This window comes from Haliotis cracherodii, unplaced genomic scaffold (assembly GCF_022045235.1).
Source record: "Haliotis cracherodii isolate W230 unplaced genomic scaffold, xgHalCrac1.p SCAF_4, whole genome shotgun sequence".
NCBI lineage: Eukaryota > Metazoa > Mollusca > Gastropoda > Lepetellida > Haliotidae > Haliotis > Haliotis cracherodii.
In genome coordinates this window covers 13,057,391-13,079,359 of record NW_027266297.1, presented here as the reverse complement: position 1 = coordinate 13,079,359, position 21,969 = coordinate 13,057,391, and the positions used below count along the sequence as shown (strand labels likewise).

The 21,969-nt window shown below is 39.4% G+C and overlaps 1 protein-coding gene across 1 annotated transcript in view; it reads right to left on the bottom strand.

The window, feature by feature from the left end:
* LOC139479047 (adhesion G protein-coupled receptor L4-like) overlaps positions 1-21,969 on the bottom strand; it is a 66,841-nt gene that overhangs the window by 32,852 nt on the left and 12,020 nt on the right. The window contains exons 2-3 of the mRNA XM_071261793.1: positions 2,439-2,608; positions 691-824 (exon numbers count right to left, since the gene is read on the bottom strand). Of these exons, the coding sequence (XP_071117894.1) occupies positions 691-824; positions 2,439-2,608 (304 nt within the window). The remainder of the gene's footprint in view (positions 1-690; positions 825-2,438; positions 2,609-21,969) is intronic.

Here is a 21,969-nt window from a genome sequence, read left to right as displayed (position 1 = left end):
ACAATACATTGTTTGTTCTTTAACAGATAATTCAACACATGTCCATAACAAATAGTCCGATGTTATGTAAAAGTTTAACACACACATCCCACAAACAATATAACAATTTGTTTATTACAAATAAAATCGCCTCTATGTCATTAAGAATGATATAAAAACAACAATAATATAAAAACAGTATTTTTATCCAACAATCAGAACTTAAAAAAACAAGAAATGAATCACTTTCAGACATCAATAAAGTGATGTATCACAACCAAACTTCTGTATATCTTTATGTGGACCCTCGTTAGTTCGGAACACTGGACATTCGGACGATCGTGTGTTCATGTATATTTAAAGCACCATAATTCCAAAATTCCTTTATCTTGAAGTTGTCTAATCCAGGTTATTTCACCGGGAAAAATACTGTCCAGATAAGTGAGGTTCCACTGCATAAACATTCTTGTCTTTTGTTTTTGTTGTTGTTTTTAAATTTTTAGTTGGTCTCTCAACATGTTCTAAAACAAAACTCGAAACATAGACCTTACACACCGTGATATAACAGGCCTACTGTTCAAAATGTTGTTAAACGAATCCACCCATTCATCCGTGGAACAATTTACTTAGCAGCAAGCGTGTTTTGTGATCAACTCAAGTCAATTAAGTTTAACCGGAATAGAACAGAACCGTGTTCCTCCATCTACTCACGTGATCCTCCTGCTGAAAGCACCCCCGTCCTGCCAGATGAACTTGTTGAGGTCGGTGTTCCATCTGAGTCCGACCCACCACGTCAACATGTCGTCTTTCGTTATCTTCTTCTTCAGTTCCCGAACAACCTTTTTCTGAAATTTTAAAAATGGTGTTCCATTCATATAATTTCTTTCAGTGGCATTTAGAAGTTGGTGTGATGAAGAAAGACCTGCCATCTCTATCAGTCTGCTTGCTGACTCTGTGTCCATTAGATAATTCACTGGCTTCTAATTTAGTGGCTTCCAATCATCCCAATCAGCTTCCTGTTAGCCATTCACTGGCTTCCAATCATCTTAATCAGTTCTCTGTGTCCATCAATCAATTTACTGTATAAACATTGATGTTAGTATATATATAGCTTATATATGTTTTTTCAGCACTATCCACCACTTGCTTGATAAAGGTGTTAGGATCTACACCGAAACGTCGCACTAGGTGTAATAAAGTTGTTCATCCATAGAACTTGTCTTTCTTCATTCATATAATTGTCATAATTGTTTTGCCTTTTACGCCCAATGGAATCTGTTTCGGCAGGTAATGAAGACTGATCATTCTCTGGCGTTGATGTTTTATATTTATTTGTATTTTTGCAGGACATTAAAGGTTATACGATATTTACATGTTAACATTTGATTTATTTAGAAAACAGTAACATAACTTTCACAGATTGTCTTACGTAGAGATTATTCGCTGAGTGTGTTTCACTGAGTATGGTAATATCATATATTAGGAATAAAACATTGCATTATACAAGCCTTGTGCGAATATATATATTACATATTTGTATTCCTAACATATGACATCCTAACACACGAAGCTAATAATTTCCTTTTCACACACTGTCATTCTTAAAATAATCTATGTTGGAGATGTAATTTCACTAATGGAATCACTTTAGAAACCGCGTATGAATACAGAGTTTGAGTAAACCGTCCCATTGATCATATAGTTCCAAATGATTAGCAGCCATGTTTGTCTAAAGAAACATCCAATACTCTGGAAACCCCTATCGAAAGGGAGTTGGAACGTAGGTAAATAGTGTATTGAGCAAGCAAGCAGTCTATGGAAAGTAGTTTCTGTTAGGTGAACTAATTTGCATATTTATCGGCGCAGACATTTATGTGAGAGACGACACAAGGGTTCCATGCCACAAATTCCACTTGTGAGTCAAGATCGTCTGAAGACCTGATGGGACCTAAATGTTGATTTATTCGTTAAAACTGACTTCCCATTTCTCCACCCCTGTTGTGATTCCGGGCAGAATAAGCGCTGACCAAAGAGAATCGGTTGGTTGCAATTTGTGACCTGGCTTGTGGGTCATTGTGCACTTGGATCATTTCTTATATTGCTAATAAATAGCATGTCTGGCCAAGACTGAATTAGTGACTGAGTGAGTTGGGTTTAACGATGTTTTGTACAGTATTCCAGTTATATCACGGCGAAGCCCGAGGTGATGGAGGTCTCAGACGTTTACCAGTTTGTTGAAAACCCACGAGCACGGGTATGCAGACAGATTTGAGGCGTCCCAGACGACTTGGCCACCCGTTCCCTCTTGATTAGTGACGGCAGGAATACTGCTGCCACTTCGAGGAAACCAAATATCTTCGAGATAGGAGGGGGAATTTGAACACGGTAACTACAGATCGGACAGAGGTCTGGCTCGAAATGAGATTGTCTGGACATACAACTTAGGCCAGGAAGCTCACCTTCTCAGCATTAGAGCTGATGGATATTAAAGTTCCCCCTTCTTGTCTGCAGGCGTTTCTGGCGTCCTCCCATGACATCTTCCTGGTGTCAAACTTGTAGCAGGCGCGGTGCATGACAACCCAATTGTTCCCACATGCCTGAGTCTCTTCTCGTCGACGACGACTGTGTGCTGAAAAATGTAAGCCTTACATATTACTTGAATACGACATATCAATATCAGTCGTAAATATAGATATGTAACTACACACAAACTCCCGGGCAAAAGAAAGATTACACTTATGTTTGATAAAGCTAAACTCAAACAGGATATGGTTATTCGATCGTGATGTATTTGATGCAGATGTCATAGTTGTCTTTTGGGCCTTAACTTTGTATCATTTCGGTGGTTTCCAGCCCAGTAACGTTTTGATGACGTTTGTAACCCAAATTTTCAACTTTCCTTTGCTCGGCAGTTACTGTTCACAACGGCAATATTTGATGAGGATTAACATGAGGACAGTATATTTAGTGCAGGTTTCTTGCACGAAAAGACGTATACACAACAGAATATACTAATCACGAAGGACAGTAATATATTAATCCATAAATAAAATCATCTGCTTTCGATTTTCTTTTATACACGTTGCATTGATTTAAGATTCTTCGATTAAAGGCATTGTAAAGGATCAACCATTTGGTTTGTAGGGGTTTGGGTGGGTCAGAACAGTCTATTTTCCCCAGGGGTATCAATTTGTAAACAACCAAACAATTTATTCATTTTCACTTTTAACAGAAACATTGAATTGTTTGGGTATTTTCCACAAGATTTATTTCTCCACCACTGCAAACAAACTATTCATTAGGGGCATACTTATTCACTAACTTTTTCATTTACATCCCCCACCTCGAACTCAATTGGAAGCTCCCTTAAAGGCAATTTGGATCTGCTTATGACGTTCCTCTGGTGAGGTGAAATGTGGTTAAACGTCTCGTCCAAGATTATATAGCGACGTGCATGCACGTGTGTCTCTCTCTCTCTGTGTGTGTGTGTGTGTGTGTGTGTGTGTGTGTGTGTGGCTGCTTGTACTAGTCCGGACTGATGCCGATTTATAGTGCTAGCACACTGAGATGCCATGCCGCAGTTTAACATGAATACCCCACTCAGACACAGTATACGGACTCCAAGCCGACCAGTCCTTGATTTAGCCCCTTAAAGCCGAGCGCCAGAGAGGGTAACAACAAGTACCATCTTTGACGTCTTTTGGTATGACGTTGCTGGGGATCGAACCCCGGACCTTCCGTTCTCCGTCCAGACGCTCTACCATTAGACCATGGAGGCGGTCGACGTTCCTCTGAAGCACATCAAGAGGTATGACGTGCGTCGGATGTTAACCGTCTTAAACTCCAACATGTTACACGGACATAGCTACAAGTCAGCACTCGATAGAATAGGCACATTGATACACTGTTTCCGACACGACTAACCTATTTCCACATCCGCTGGGTTACGAAAGAGCTCTTAAGATCTGTCACTGGCTCAAAGTGCACCTTCCAGCCAACCTCTCATACACAGGATTTGCTATACGAGGGTCACTCTATCTTAACTCCATATCGGAAAGGCACGAGTGCGTTACATAAGATCCTGCTTCCAGATGATAAAAAACGACAAGATGGGGTATTGGTAGCGTTTTCGTGACCCGCCCTGCTTCAGTCACGGCAACCGTTTAAGGAAAGAGGTCCATGTTCTTAAAACATAGATAGAATCGGTTGTTTAAAGAATTTAAACTGAGATATAAAATCCATGCGTTACGCCCATATTTCTTCCTCTAACGTGAAAATAAAAGATTTTTTTTTTTTATTTGTTTGTTTGTTGTTTAACGTAGCACTCAGCGATATCCCAGCTATATGACGGCGGTATGTACATAATCGAGTCTGGACCAGACAATCCAGTGATTGATATCATGGGCATCGATCCACGCAATTGGGATACGATGACATGCATCAACCAAGTCAGCGAGCCTGACCACCCGATCCCGTTAGTCGCCTCTTGGTAGACATGGTTTACTGAATTTTTACGGGACAAAATATAAAGTAACCCATATGAACATTGTCTTAGTACTGGAAGCATTTATGTTGATAAACATTGAGAGAGGTACGTTAATAAAGAATCATTTATTTCTATACTCGATCACCTCAAGTGAAACTAATAAATATGAAATACTGATACAAAGATTGACATTGAACAAGAAATACCACAAACAGTGAGTGTTCATTTAAATGTAGGTCTCATGCATAGTTTTGAAATTAGGGTAGTTGGTTAAATGTACCCTAGTGGTAAAAGCGTTCGCTCTTCACACCAAAGACCATTCGTCACCACTCGCCCCTTTCCGTAGCCTGCAAGAAGATTCGGCTTGTCCCGGAATAACACGAGTTGGGTCACGAATGACCAAAGACATGAACTCTATTCCCCACATGGTTTGTATTGTGATGGTGGGATTAGGAGACCAAATCAGATAAGACTTGACCAGGTGTGTATATGTTGTTATTGTTGTTGTTGTCTCCACCGTGATCTAGCGTCTGACCGGAGAGCGGAACGTCAGTGGCCGCGTTATACCAAAATACGTTGAAAGGTGGTTCTTATTGTTACCCTGCCTGGTGCTCGGCATTAAGGGGACAAAACAAGGACTGGTCGCCTCGGAGTCTAGATGCTGTGTCTGAGTTGGATGAAATTATCCATGTTAAACTGCGGTATGGTATATCAGTGGGCTAGCACTATAAAACCAGACTAAGTCTGAACAATTACAAGCAGCTACACTTTTCATACGTGCATGCACCTCGCTGTATAAGTGCAATAATGTTTAACGCGACGTTTAACCCAATATCACCTCACCTCATAAAATATGTGTTAAGCTGTGCATGTCGATTTCGTTTGTCCTGGCCCAAAACTCCTTAGAAATAAGACAGATTATTCAGTAACAATAGTCACGTGTCCTGTAATGTTTTTTCGATGATATTTCCATGATGACCGTACATCAGATGAAATTCGTGGTCGCCATTGCTTTCTGTTGTTGATATGCATGTACCCATCATGCCCTTACAATTCATGTGCCATGCTGCATGTGAGGTTACGTCAGCTAAATGAAAAGGTGCAATGTGTGAAACCCATATTTGGTGCACCCCCATCCCCGGTCCCAACCCCTGATGTGGTATTTCTGGAAAATTGCTTAATATAATTTCTACCCACTTTTGTAGTAAAGGAAAAATATTTTTTCAAAAAAGAAATTCTTCTTTGGACAGGCAAAGTAGTGAATGATCATGTTTTGTCGCGGCAGTACTGAGATAGAGATGCAAAACTTCATCTCGGAGAGTTCCCATGACTTGTGAACTGTAATAGCTTCTCATAAACATGCCTCAGCTAATGCATATCTCGCGTTGTCTTCTACGCTGAGTATTACGCCACATTCACGGTGGAAGAGTGAGATCTGTTTCACGTTGCAAATATACTCAGGCACTACACAGCGTGAAAAACAAATACTGTGAGAAAGGCATGGTGTCTTTTTATTTATCTGCAAAACACATAAATTCGAGGAACATGACATAGAACCCCCCTCCAGGCAGAACATCTGTTGCAAAACAGTGGGAAACGTCAGCCTTGACATAGAAACTCAGGTGTATCTCCCATATCAGTTGCTTGTTCGTCCTCCTTCCACTGACGTTTTAACGTTATGCACCTTAAAGTACCTCGAGGTTATTTTCAATATGTGATAACCGTTCTTTATGGAACAGAGCTAAATTGGTAGTTGAGAGAATTTGTTGCTGTTGTCTAAAGCCGCACTCAGCAATATTCCAGCTATATCACAGCGGTTGGTAAATAATCGAGTACTGGACCAGACAATTCAGTGATTGACATCATGAGCATCTATCTACACAATTGGGATATCATGACATGCATCAGCCAAGTCATCGAGCCTGACCACCGAGCCGTTTACAAAATGATAACATCAGACCACAATCAGGTAAACATGTCAGCAACGTGGCCTTGACCTTACGTAACTAGGTTGCCTTGACCCTACCCACTGACCTCCATAACCTATCGAGCATTGCGCTCTGCTATCTAATCCTGTTGCTGGTTTGGTTTTGAAGACGCAGAGGAATACACACGCGGAGAAGATACAGCCTCGTCTCAGAAGTCTGCAGGCTAATGAGCATGTATACGTAGTGAATGATGTCGAGCAGTTGGCAATCACAGAATACCCAGGCAAGCACAAAACTGTAAAGCTTCATTTGAATTCCTGTAAGCAGCTCCATATGTATGTATGAATGTATGTCTGTCTGTCTGTCTGTATGACATTGTATGTATGTATGTATGTATGTATGTATGTATGTATGTATGTATGTATGTATGTATGTATGTATGTATGTATGACATTGTATGTATGTATGTATGTATGTATGTATGTATGTATGTATCAACATGTTTTTGTCATTTAAATAGTACATCTGTTCCGCAAAGGAATGTGTGTTTGCAATAAATATGATCTTATCTTACTTATTTACGCTGTTTATTCGTATGTTCATAAATACATACATCTTAATACATTGAGAAGCGAGGTTTAAGGATTAACGTCCTGAATACACTTCTATATGAGACACTACCGTCATCTACTAACTGTGTGGCAATTAGGCTCTTGTAGAAGGAAATGGGCATCATTGGACACTATGTTGAGCAACACTTATGTTGTAACCTTGCAAAGTTGTTGTCACAGTATATGGTGCGAGTAAGAGCTCTTAACAGTCTCCGAAAAATTCTACTTGGTAACACTGTATGTAAAACTCCCACACTGGACAACCACATCTCCTTATAATGACTAAAACGGGTGTCATGGCGTCAATACGTTGAGGCTGATGAAAGGATTTCCATGGACATGTTGCACGTTATACAGGGGGTTCTCAGTTGAAGGAGATGCTAGTTACTGTATTTCTTATAGTAACACTTGAAGGTGCTGTGAAGACTTTGTGGCTAGCACTGTGTAAATGGTGGTGTGGGGGATGGATGGTGGCTAACAGAGTGCAGATGATGGTTAGCACTGTGCGAACACATGTTAACACTGTTTTGATTATGGTTAACACTGTGTGGAAGATGGTTAACACTGTGTGGGTGATGGTTAACACTGTGTGGGTGATGGTTAACACTGTGTGGGTGATGGTTAACTCTGTGTGGGTGATGGTTAACTCTGTGTGGGTGATGGTTAACACTGTGTGGGTGATGGTTAACACTGTGTGGGTGATGGTTAACACTGTGTGGGTGATGGTTAACACTGTGTGGGTGATGGTTAACACTGTGTGGGTGATGGTTAACTCTGTGTGGGTGATGGTTAACTCTGTGTGGGTGATGGTTAACACTGTGTGGGTGATGGTTAACTCTGTGTGGGTGATGGTTAACACTGTGGGTGATGGTTAACACTGTGTGGTTGATGGTTAACACTGTGTGTGTGGTGGTTAACACTATGGATAATAGTTAACACTGTATGAGTGATAGCTCACACTGTCTGAGTTATGGATAGCACTGTGTGGGTGATGGTTAACACTGTGTGGGTGATGGTAGGTTAACACTGTGTGGGTGATGCTTAACGGTGTTAACATTGCATGGATAATGTTAACGCAACGTGGATGGTGGTAAACACTGCGTGAAGGATTGTTAACTTTGCGTTGTTGACTGTAGGCTAGTGACTGTATTTCAGTTGAAATTTGTCATTTTGTTTGAACTCTATCTTTTCATGTGTTTTCACGAGTATGAACACCAGATCGAATCATCCTTGAAGAACACGCCAAGTTTTACAGAGGCAGATGGCATTATCGTAGGCGTTTTATGGACATCATTGAAACGGTAACTCTTGGCATGAACAAACTATCACGTGGCTTGATTCAAGTGTGGAAAAGGCCAAGAATTAAGTTCCAGATTACCGACACAGATTTGAAGCAACGGCTACAGGTGGATCTTGTGACAAGAAATAACTTCACATTTCCATTTTTCCATATGTGTATAAACAGTAGAAAACAAGTCCTGAGATAGCAGAGGAAGCATGCTTATCATCATTCAACATTTCAGTCTTGTCGTGACTTATCACACAGAAGCCAGCTTTAAACACCATGATAGTAACCCATGCATAGTTGATAGGTGTGTATCTTAGAGTGGTATTTGATACACATAGCTGATAGGAGAGAAACCTTAGCTTATGTGCGTACTCTCAGGAAGCCTGTAAATCAGCTTTCATGGCGAATTGAACGCAAATGGAGTACTTTTAGAGCAATGATACCATTCACAACACAGAAGAACACCTGTAGGACGGTTCGATACATCCGAAGTTAAACAGACTTACATGATACTATATCATTTTGGACAATGAGAAAACCTAAAATATATACATGTATTATACTTCAAGATGTTTTAGGATGGTATGAAAAAAAATGACGATGTTTTGACAAATAATCTTCGAGACAAAGGATATTTCGATGTAACCATTTGTGCAAACGTGAGTCGACTTATCATATCATATGCTTCAAAGAGCATGGCACCTAGTATTAAATATTTGCCGCCTGAACTAATCTGTCCCTGTAAGAATAAGTATGTAGACAGATAAAGATGAAATAGAGACGTTCTATATTACCCCTTGTCTAACCCCAGCGTCTGTAGATGTCAACAGTGGTTGATAAGGAGTAGCAGGCAGCTTATCGGTACGTAATATTTAGATGACATGGTTGCATTGAGAATTACGTACCTTGTAAGTGTTACCCGTGTAATATGACCATACACGTTATTCAGTTATTGCGACGGATTGGATGTATTGTGAACATTATAACACGTATGGAAATACAGTATTTTAGGTGTAACGTGCGACTTAACACATCATGTTTAGCCATATTGTTAGACTCAGGTACCTCGGGGTTATCATTGTCATCCGCCCAAGGCTTCTTACAATAAACATATTATCGTACTCTTTGACATTGCTTACATACATGGCTAAAGGTCACCGCTGCATGACAGCGACGGACATAATTATAGCTATACAGCTTTGTAAATGTCTATATATTACAACCCCTATCGTTCTCCACGCCAATCAGACCCTGGGATAGCAGTATGTGTTGTTCACATCATTTCTGTTTACAAAGCAGGGATACGTTTAGCTGTGTCGGGATGTCAGGATTAACCACACCCTTATTTCAAGGCTCATTCTGAAGGCTCAGATGTCATATTGTCAATGTTAATATACCATTTATCAAGTAGTTTTTATTGGTGACTTATGCACGCCTTGATATAAACGTCTGAGTGGATTCCTTGGCAGAATAGGCCCTCATCTCGTAGGAGGCGACAAAGTTGGATCTGGCTTGATGTCTTGATTCGTTGCGTGTCACCGTACGTTCATGTTTTTATTACTTGTCTGTCTGGTCCAGTCTCTATTATTTACAGACCCAGTGATATCGGCAAGTTAATGTCATGCATATGAGCTATGTATACGTTATAACGTTATGTTTCTTTTTTATGTATTCACAATTAAATATTTTGATTTGACTCAGTATCTTCCAGACATTCATTAATCAGATGAGTAAAATATTTATACAGAATGCTTGCCACTGTCCGATGTGGTGGCACAGGCAATCCTTGATTGTAAAGCAGCATGCATCCAGTAGGTTTTTTGGTATTTCAAACACATAACTTAAACTGAACAAACATTTACATAAGGTCTCATCAGCATTTGAATAATCAAACGATTTATCAGAACATACACTACTTTTTAAAAATAATGTTTCATGAGAGTGCATTATCGCCATGGGGAGGTCCCACGTAATTAAATCTGTATTTGCATTAACAACTTTATGTAGGTGCACGCGATATGTAGGATGGAACAGAGACAACATCTACAAAATCAAGCCAAAGTCTCAGCTATCGCCATCATCTGCACATATTTGAATGCAGCTGATTGCAACGTGCCCACATTGCAATCCGAACTATGCAGACTGTAGACTGTACACTCCCTGACTAAACATATATGATTGATGTGATAACTTTAATGACCGTATATAAACACTCGCCTTGCGTGTGTATCTGCACCATGAAGCCTAGTCGCTCGCTGTGCAGCAGTAACCTTGCACACATGCAGCCGCAGGGGATGCTGTTTGGCAGGGATGAATGTCATGCTGCCGTCGGCGGGACATCGATGAAGATGATATGGGGACACATTATGTTATGAATGCCCGTGTATGGGTGAGGTGAGGTGAGGTGAAATTAGGTTTAACGTCGCGTCCAAGATTATTGCACTTATATAGCATGTGTGTGTGTTTGTGTGGCTGCTTGTACTAGTCCGGACTGATGCCGATTTATAGTGCTAGCTCACTGAGATACCATGCCGCAGTTTTAACACTAATACCCCACTCAGACATAGTATACTGACTCCAAGCCGACCAGTCCTTGTTTTAGCCCCTTAATGCCGAGTGTCAGACAGGGTAACAACAAGTACCATCTATTAACGTCTTTTGGTATGACGCGGCCGGGGATCGAACCCCGCTCTCCGGGCGGACGCTCTACCACTAGACCACGGAGGCGGCCACCTCTGTTTGGGAAAGCTACAAGGTGTAAGACACGTGTAATGTGAAGAATACTTAACCCATGTAGGTCTCATGACATTAACTATGTAGAGCGAGTATCGAACCCAGTCCTGCGTCGTGGGGAGCGCACGCTTTACATCCTAGGCTACCCCACTACCTTAACTATTTGGAACGGTGCTCAGCAGGGACAGACAACTATAGTATCTGCATGATATATGTAGTAGTTAGGCAGGGATAACCATATCATGTGCATGATAACTTCGGCTAACGTATTACATATGTCAGAGACCATATACCGATATATGGTCTCTGCATATGTAAACGGATGAATGAGGGCGTTCTCCCGAAAGAGAACACTTGGGCGTGGGCCTATATAAGACACTGCTGGAGGGGTAATTCACACACACACACAACTGTTGGGAAACCAGGGCTGGATGATGACATTTGTTCCTTCAGCATATACTGCTAATAACCCCGGGGATTTGATGGGGGCTCAGATTAACACAAGAATGTCAAAGGCTGCTTCTGCACGTCAAAGAATATCTATATCTATTCAATTACATGAAATCACGATATGGCTGAAATATTGCCCATGTGACGTAAAGCATTAACTCACTAACTCAATTACATGAAATCACGATATGGCTGAAATATTGCCCATGTGACGTAAAGCATTAACTCACTAACTCAATTACATGAAATCACGATATGGCTGAAATATTGCCCATGTGACGTAAAGCATTAACTCACTAACTCAATTACATGAAATCACGATATGGCTGAAATATTGCCCATGTGACGTAAAGCATTAACTCACTAACTCAATTACATGAAATCACGATATGGCTGAAATATTGCCCATGTGACGTAAAGCATTAACTCACTAACTCAATTACATGAAATCACGATATGGCTGAAATATTGCCCATGTGACGTAAAGCATTAACTCACTAACTCAATTACATGAAATCACGATATGGCTGAAATATTGCCCATGTGACGTAAAGCATTAACTCACTAACTCAATTACATGAAATCACGATATGGCTGAAATATTGCCCATGTGACGTAAAGCATTAACTCACTAACTCAATTACATGAAATCACGATATGGCTGAAATATTGCCCATGTGACGTAAAGCATTAACTCACTAACTCAATTACATGAAATCACGATATGGCTGAAATATTGCCCATGTGACGTAAAGCATTAACTCACTAACTCAATTACATGAAATCACGATATGGCTGAAATATTGCCCATGTGACGTAAAGCATTAACTCACTAACTCAATTACATGAAATCACGATATGGCTGAAATATTGCCCATGTGACGTAAAGCATTAACTCACTAACTCAATTACATGAAATCACGATATGGCTGAAATATTGCCCATGTGACGTAAAGCATTAACTCACTAACTCAATTACATGAAATCACGATATGGCTGAAATATTGCCCATGTGACGTAAAGCATTAACTCACTAACTCAATTACATGAAATCACGATATGGCTGAAATATTGCCCATGTGACGTAAAGCATTAACTCACTAACTCAATTACATGAAAATCAGCCTATGATAATTGTACTCGTTGACATAAACGTTGCTGAAATGGTTGTATGGCTTAATGATGTATCAGCATTCTTGCAGTTATTCGGAAAGGGTTTTCTTTATACGTGTTACCAAATAGCATTGGTTTGCCCAATGTTACCACGTTACCAAATGTGTCATTACACTTAGCATTGGTTTTTCACAATGTTACCATGTTACCAAATGTGTCATTACACATTGTAACGATGTTTCATTGAGGTTTATGTTGTGAACTGCTTCTTTCTTCTTCTTGTCACACTTCACAAAATTAACAATACGTATTGCACATAAACGTCATTAGTGTAAATCAAACCATGTGTCATTAACCATTATTGTTGAATATTTTTACACACACACACACACACACACACACACACACACACACACACACACACACACACACACACACACACACACACACACACACACACACACACACACATTCCTTTGCGGAACAGATGTACTATTTAAATGACAAAAACATGTTGATACATACATACATACATACATACATACATACATACATACATACATACATACATACATACATACATACATACATACATACATACATACATATCCTAACGTGTATGTAAGAGACTATTTCTGAATTTAAGTGCAATGTGCCGACTTGTCTCGATAGAACAAGCATGAATGAATCAAACCTTTTTTCGATAATTAAATTTCCTTATCATTAAATAAATCTCCAAGAATTAGTTCAAGGGTGATAAAAGCACACTTTTCACCGCAACGTCAGTCGACGTCTGATACCGGCGCTTCAACATGCGGTAATTAGACACACGGTGAAACTTGTTAACACGGAGGTACAGCCTTGATGAACGTCAGCAGCTGTGTCTATGACGGCGGTAGTTTCCGCATTGTGTTGCCTTGTTACACATGCCGTAACACATCAAGTCACGCTGACACGACAGTCTAATAATACCCTAACGTAACGCTGAGATGCGGTACACACTCTCAACGATATGGGGTTTGTTTGTTTCACCTATGTCAGAAGGTAAACAAATAGTGTGGAGAAACATCTGTTCGGTAAGTGCAGCCATTCTGGATGAATTAATGATATGGATGAAGTTTGATGTACAGGGGTTGTGTTAATTCCTACATAAAGCATGACCGCATAACTTTACGACCTAATTACTTGGTTAAGTGTAAAGTCACAACATAGTAGTGTTCATATCTCTGTCACATTTTATAGTGAGCAACAACAGTTAGTGTTAGGCATCGTATTGGAGAAGAATTGGTGAACGGTTTTACAAGTGTAGGAGTTCAAATGTGTTTCCATGGAAATGAGAGAAGATTAAGACATTACACACAAGGCTAAATACCACTCCTTTACCGTAAGGATGTTATGAGTGCAGAAATTAGTGAGGAAATATTCGAGACATTTTTTTTAAGTTTGCTAATCTCACGATTGAATCTAAATCAAACGCGATTGTTTTAAAGAGCCCGATGTTTTCCGAGGTGTCCTTGGCAAAATAAACACGCTTTCTGATATGTAAGTGTTTTATAGCTAATGATTCAATGTGGATGTATTATAAAGGTCTTATCACCGAATAAGTGGCAGAGTTTGTTGGAGATTAACGAGACAGTTTAACATGGAATGAAAGCCCGATGGGATGTCAATCTTAGACCTTTATCCCTTTGTGAAAAAGATAAGCACGGGTATGGCGCTGACAAACCTAGAAACAGTACCAGGGCGAATCTGGAATTTGAAGGACTCAAGTTATTTCAAAATTGACTTCTAAATATATATTTAACGTCACAGCCAGAGAATAACCTATTCCATTACCTGGGCGTTAAAGGCAAAATACTGGTGAAAATGATATGAATGGTTTGGTAATTTACATGACGAAAGACAGTTTAGACATTAAATGTATGTTAAAGAAGGTAAGATTGATTCAGAAAACTTTACATGCTTCGGACTGCACACACACACACACACACACACACACACACACACACACACACACACACACACACACACACACACACACACACACACACACACACACACACACACACACACACACACGCGCGCGCGCGCGCGCGCGAAAATATGATTCCTGCTTCTACACGGTGATGTGTTCCATTAAAGTATGATAGTAAAGTTGCTCGTATAAAGATTTTTCTTGTCGACACCTAACTAGACCTTAAGAAGCCCAGACATCTTGATAACAGTTGATACGATGTAACTACCTATGCCTTTCTGACTCTTGCGTAAGTCCACCTTTGGAAACACAGACATCTTGATGACAGTTACCACGATGTAACTACCTATGCCTTTATGGCTATGTCCACTTTATGGCCCGAAAACTAACATCAAGAACTGACTCAAGAGTTTTCAACTAAACAACGTGAAACACAGACAGCACATGGTCGAACAACCATTTGCCCTTTGAGAAACATTTTTTGCGGGAGTATCTTGACGTCAACGTTCTGCCATTCAGATGCATGTGTTCCTTGCCCCAGTGCACCCCGTGAATGGCGATACAAGCATTCCCAGTCTAACAACAGACGTAGATTTTACAATTGGAAATGGTGAAGGTTGTCTTTCAACCTGATTTCCTTTCCAAGCAGCTTGAGTCTTTTAGGAAGTTTATCTTATATAAAAAAGGGAATGTTCAGAAGGGTGGCTGCTTGTAAGGTGAGAAACTGGATGTTGACTGTAGATCCTTTCGGCTTTGTTATCTTTATTTCAATCCTTGCAAACTAGAACTAAACTCCCAGCCAAAAGAAAACACTTGAAAATTGTCCACAAAATTACCAATGGTGTTAAAATGTTTCCAGGCTGAAAAGAGTCACCGAAACATTGCAAACCTACGGTCATTAACACAACTATGATATCCGTAGGAAACACACAACTATTGAATTACCATTTCTTGTTTGTTTCATATTAAGTCGACCTCAAACAATGTGTGTATACTTTCTTTTGCCCGGCAGTTTACATTGAGGACCTCAACTAACACGTGCCTCTTTGGACAAATGTACCGACAAATTGAGCATGTTGAGAGGGGATGCCCATTAAAGTTATAAATGCACATACGAAATATTTGCTAATTCATTATATAATACACACGGATCTGGAAAACCATAATCAGAACATGTCCAATGCCCATCCTTACATCAAATGTACCTTGTGGACTTTTTATTCCATAGTGAGTGAGTGAGTGAGCATGGTTTTACGCCGCTTTTAGCAATATTACAGCAATATTACGGCGGGGGACACCAGAAATGGGCTTCACCCATATCGGGAATCGAACCCGGGACTTCGGCGTGACGAGCGAAAGCTTCAACCACTGGGCTACCCGACCACCCTTTCTATTCCATTGTTGTCAATTCACCATATCTCCAAGACGTTCTTGGCTCAAAAACGATGAACATTGTTGGATCAGCTGAAAAATGCCAAGTGTGAAGAGCTTGGTGTGCATGTGCAGAACTAAAGCCTACATTGTAAAGGGCGTCGTGATCTAGCCGTCAGCATGACATACAGAATGTTCTGTGTAGATGTGTGATGATAAGATCTACCAATGTTAAGAACAGACATTCATGATATTTAGATAAACAAGATCCCGCATGAAAAGACGCCACACTGGAAACACACAACAGGAAATTCTCACAGTGGTAAATCTTGACTGTGTGGATGTTTTCTCCAGCAGTTATCCGTCCATCTCCAACTGATCATTAGCTTTTCATATACATCTATTGTGAGGGTGACTGAGTGGGTTTGGTTTAACGCCGCTTTGAACAGTATGTTAGTTGTGCCACGGCGTGTCAGCTTGATGCGGGAGGAACGCCAAGTGATGCTGGTCTCAGACGTTTACTACCTCTGTGGAACCCACTCGCACGGGTATCGTGCTGACAAATCTAGAAATATAACTCTAGCGAACCTGGGAATCGAACCCACGATCATAGGTTTCTGGCATGCAACAACGTCTAGCGGCCCCTTAGACAACTGAGCCACCCGTTCCACCCTTATTTACATACAGACACTGTTGTTATAATCTTGTCAGGACCGGTTGCTTGGTTGAGTACGTATCATCGTACCCCCGACGGCGTGGAACGTTGCTCATCATATCAATCACTGGTTTATCTGAACTAGATTCGCTTAGAATATTGCTACGACGTAAAACAACAAATAACTGGATATAATTATATTGCCTGAAGAATGACAAAGCCACTAGATATATCAAGACTGTTCAACAACCTTCTTTGGCCTATATAGAGTATGTGGGTGACCAAGCTTAGCGTGACTATGCTTAGGCCAAAGCACATTTGACGTAAGGCATTCACCTAAATAAAATATAAGTGACAAAGTCCTTTCCATACTCGTAAGACTTCTCTTCCCAAAACAGGGTCGATTGTACGATTCCGACAAAATGGGAATGAGTTGATCCACTTTGATTTTCACCCTGTGAATGTTTCTCTATTAACACTATAATGTCTTTTAACTCGTAATTAAGTATTACGTTAATACTTTAAGCAATCATAAACGTGTATTGGGAAAAAGGCATATTCATGTATGTGGAATCAAAGGAACCAAAACAAAAATACTTTCAAAACTACTTAAAAACATGTATTCAATCGAGAAATGTATGTATAAAATGTTTCCTATAAAACAGGATGACAACAATAACTTTAACAGAAAATGATCAGTTTTATTCTCAGCATTTTATTCTTAGCTCTCTGTTGATACATGCTATGTTTGAGTCAGATTGTGTGTTGCAACCTTTTTGGTTTGAAATAGGACAATGTTTGTTTCCAAAACTTTTAAAGAGTGTATTGTGTCATTCTATGCAATCCGAAATATGTTTTTGACGGAATACTTACTGTATTAATCTACAACTGGGAACAATAAAAGTTTTGGGTTTTTTTAAAATAAAACAAATATTACGTTTTTCTTTCAGCCTAATAGTATAATGTTTCATCTCAATATTATGATGTATCAATCTAGCAGTTACCGATTACCCTAGTTACAGAGAGAGACGATGTCGCAGTTACACAAAGGCCTTTTTATAACAACGTCGGGATCTGGACTTGAAACCAAGGCACAAGTGCCCCCTTTAACGCCACATCAGCAATCACGTTTCCTACTGCGGGGTAAATGAACAACAGCGTATATTGTCACCTCTAAGTGGTAAGACGTGACACAGCCTGGAAAATTTCCTAAATTGCAACAGGAAGAATAATCTATTTCAGAAATAAGCCGATAATAAGAATGCCACGTCACTTCGAGTTTAAATATATCATCTAATATGTACACGTTTATACGAAATTAATAACAGTAACTATGTTGATAAGCTCATTTTAAAATGAGTAATTCGGGTGATTCACTCTGTAAGCGTCAGTCGTGTCGTTAAGATGCCATCACCTATCAAATTAATTCAACGGTATTAGTCACCAAAGTGTCTCCTATCCAAGATTCAGCATTGTGGAAGGAATATAGCATCATAAAATGTAATCAAGAAAGTGAGACTCTCCAGCGTTGTCTAAATAAAACCATGTATCTACAGTGCGTGTTATTTCGTCGTACAAAAAGCTTCCAATAAGCGCTGATCGTGCGTATTGCCTTGCCTAACTCCTCTCTCTGCATGCTCAGATTTACCAGTCCATTAAGGGGATTAAAGAAATGGTAAAACGAGCCATATAATGAGTAATGTGTGGCTAAAAAACAGCAAAGAAACAGTTTATGCTCGTCGTTATAACCTTTATCAGCTGTCATTTACAGTTATGCCTTTCTGGTGTCAAGTGAACTCGAACCAAAAGAGTTGAAATTGTCACCCATAAATTGTTCTAATGAAATGTTTTAATTTTAAAAGTATTTTAAAAGGGTGTTTGCATTTACACTTTTCTCGAATTTCAAAGCAAACACGAGGCCTGCAATTTCTGTAAAACTTTTGTAAATATTCAAAAATAAATTGAGTAAGTTTTGTTGCATGTAATCCAACATAGATGCATTAAAGGAATGTTAATAACGTATGCTACCACGCTCTCTTTACGTAAAGTAGAACATTTATGGTGTTTCCTGTGTATGTTGTTTTCACACCAACATCTGTTTCTTAATTCTTCAACATAAAAACATTGTTTCCCGACAATGAATGAGATAGACATTTGCGTCATCGCTTTAACAAAGCCTGACATCTTAACGAGTGCCGCAATTTCGTTTAAAATAGCGTATTAACAATGACAACTTTGTTTTCAGTGGGACCACAGTCACCTGGGCATCAGTAGACGCTTTTTGGTGACATCAACGCACGATGCGTATAGCACAGTGCATGACTGAATAACTGAATGCATGAAAACGTGGATGGATAGAAAAATAAATTAAAGTGAACCAACCAAGATGTAGAATGCTACTGTACTACCAAACATGGCCATTTAATGGTCACTTCAACAACCAAGTTGACCAATGCAGTTGCAGAGTACAATCATTTAATACCTCTATTATGACGTCTTTAAAAAACAAAACAACTTGTATAACCATTTTGAAGTTTGCGAAGACCACATTATGCTACTCGTGTTAAATTTCTATAACAACACACACATAGATTCTGCAGAGCTGGTACATGCTGGGGTCTATCGTCATGAGAAAGCGACGCCATCCCATTTCAGCTGTTTTTCTTGAAAAACAACGTAATTCAAAACCTCCATTCCGGAACTGAGATTTCTATCGACAAAAACATAGCTCAAGAATGATAAACAAAATTATTGCGATTCTTTGCCCATTATCATCCATCATTATATTATCATCTCGAAGTGTCTGCTGTCTCGAAAAGATGACAGAGCAATATAATATTGTCATTACAATAAAAAATTAATACAAACCTACGCTTAAGATTAAGTTAGTTTTGAATAGACCGCGTTCGAACTTACGGTTAACTGTAAATAACCCTATTCCATAACCATAAGAAATGTCTGCGAAATTCAGAGTCCATTATACTATTCCGATTATATCATTAGCATGTGTTTATAAATCACTTTAAAATAACGAACTTTAAGTTCGTAATATCCAAGAAGAATATTTCTGTAGACAATAACGCTAGCTACTACCGTTGAGGGTTTACGAATGACCTCGGTAATACTAAACTGCCTTGGGTATCTGTTCTTTGTACTAAACTCGGTATTTACACCAAGGCTACTTATGAGTGATTAAATAAGACTTCATTGTAAATTTCCGTATCACAAATATCATATAAATTGCATTATGCAAGCCCATGGGTAATACTGTCTTTATGATAATGATATTAAAAAAATGATTGAGGGGCACTGGTGACCCAGTCGTCTAAGGCGCCGCAATTCGCTGTACAGAGTGCGTCCCTTGAGCACGCCAGAAACCTATGATCGTGGGTTCGAATCCCAGTTCGCCCCGATAACTTTAGCAACTGTGTATGAAAACAACTGAGTGAACCGCCCCATATATTACATGGTGTAATATTGCTTGTCGCCATTATGTTTGTTTCAGAAGGACTGATACATCGGAAAATTCCAGTTTGAACTTGGCCCTTGAGAAACATGAAATATCAACCGGCAGATAACTTACTGACGTCATGAATACTGGGTGACGTCATATATTATTTTCGTCAACGAAGCAATGTGACGCCATATCGTTTCAAATAACCAAGTGCATATTTTGGAAAACTGCACTCGAACTTTGTCCTTGGGTTGGTATAATCAGGCGTTATGTGTTTGTATCCTCTTACACGCACGCCTACCTGGCTGTAAATGTACATGATATAAACATGTTTAGAAAAAAGACTTCAGGGTTTTTGTGTTTGTTGTTTAACGCCGCACTCAGCAATTTTACAGCTTGATGATGGCGGTCAGTAAACAATCAAGTCTGGACCAGACAATCCAGTTACAAGTGTAAAGACATAACAATATCATAATAACAATTACAATATCTATGATATGGTAAACTATAATTCCTTATAATCCGAATTCTCTTCATCAGGACACTAGCAGGATACACGTATGGACACAAGATACGATCATATTGAATTGTATGTGTTTGTATTATACATTGGGGCCTCGTTTGTTTGTTTGATCAGTTCAATACAATTCGGAGCGGTGTTGAAGCCTAGTAGTTCGCTCGACAAGCCGAAGGCCTGGGTTCGATTTCCCATGGGTACAATTTCCGCCCGCTGTGATGTTGCTGGAAAATTGCTAAAAGCGGCGTCACGCCATACTCACTCACTCACTCACTAACTCACCCAATACCCACAACAATGTAAGCTGTTTTAGTATTATGGAGCATGAAGGATTAGTGATTTAAAACTGTTCCCACATTGTGTATGGTGAGCTTCCCATGCTAGCCTGGAAATGGGTGTAATGGGTCATATTACATCATGGCTTATAATGTTTAGTCTGAACAGAATTGCTCTCAACTAGAGACTCACGTATTCCGATCTTAATTAAACTGATTCATGATCCTTATCTGTAGGAAAAAATCAAAGCCTAACCATAATCATAAAATAATCTCCATAAAGAAGTCTCACACAAAAGTATATTGTACGAAAAGGAAAGAACTTTTTACAAACCATATCCCCACTTTAAACCCTCGGCATGCAGACACTATGTAACTCTGAGGGCATATTAATAAACATAATTAGCATAACTACAAGTGATTATAATTATATCAGAATGCTGGTTGATAAAGTGTTGCCTGTGAAGTAGCAATGTAAGTGCATTGTATGACAGAAGTAGAAGCTGTCTTGGACTTTGACATTCTGAGCTAATGAACTCATTATCAAGGAAGGTGAAGGTTATTCTGCTAGTTAGTTAACGCTTTCCATATGTTGCATGGCATGAACTGAATTCAAAGGTTAATGTTATGATGTACGTTTGCATCTTTAATGATAATGTGTTACTGTTATCAAATTGTGATAAGTCTCTACATGACGTCACTTTCAGCTTGATTTCAGGAAAACTGATGCACGCTGTGTGAGGTATGATGTTGACTTCGGTGTATCTTGATAACAGAAAAACTTCATACTGCACTTAGAAAGTGTTATATAAGCAACGATTCTACACATAGGACGGCCGTATTCAAATAATATCATGCCAGAAAAATGACTAGAAACACAAGACTTTAGTGTTAGTCCTGTCCAGATGTGTGATTGATGCTGCATTAATTAGAGACATTTGTTAGTTACCAAAGAAATCAGGTTGTATCTTCGAAAATCTTATCACCATGGCAACATAACAGATCTTAAATGAGCTAAAAAGAAGAAGAAAGATCTTGAGCTTTTGAATAATTTTTCATTGGATCAAACACAGCAATCTTCTCGGTTCTCAAAATTTAAGAAAAGTTGTCTGCAAAATATAAAATACAACATTT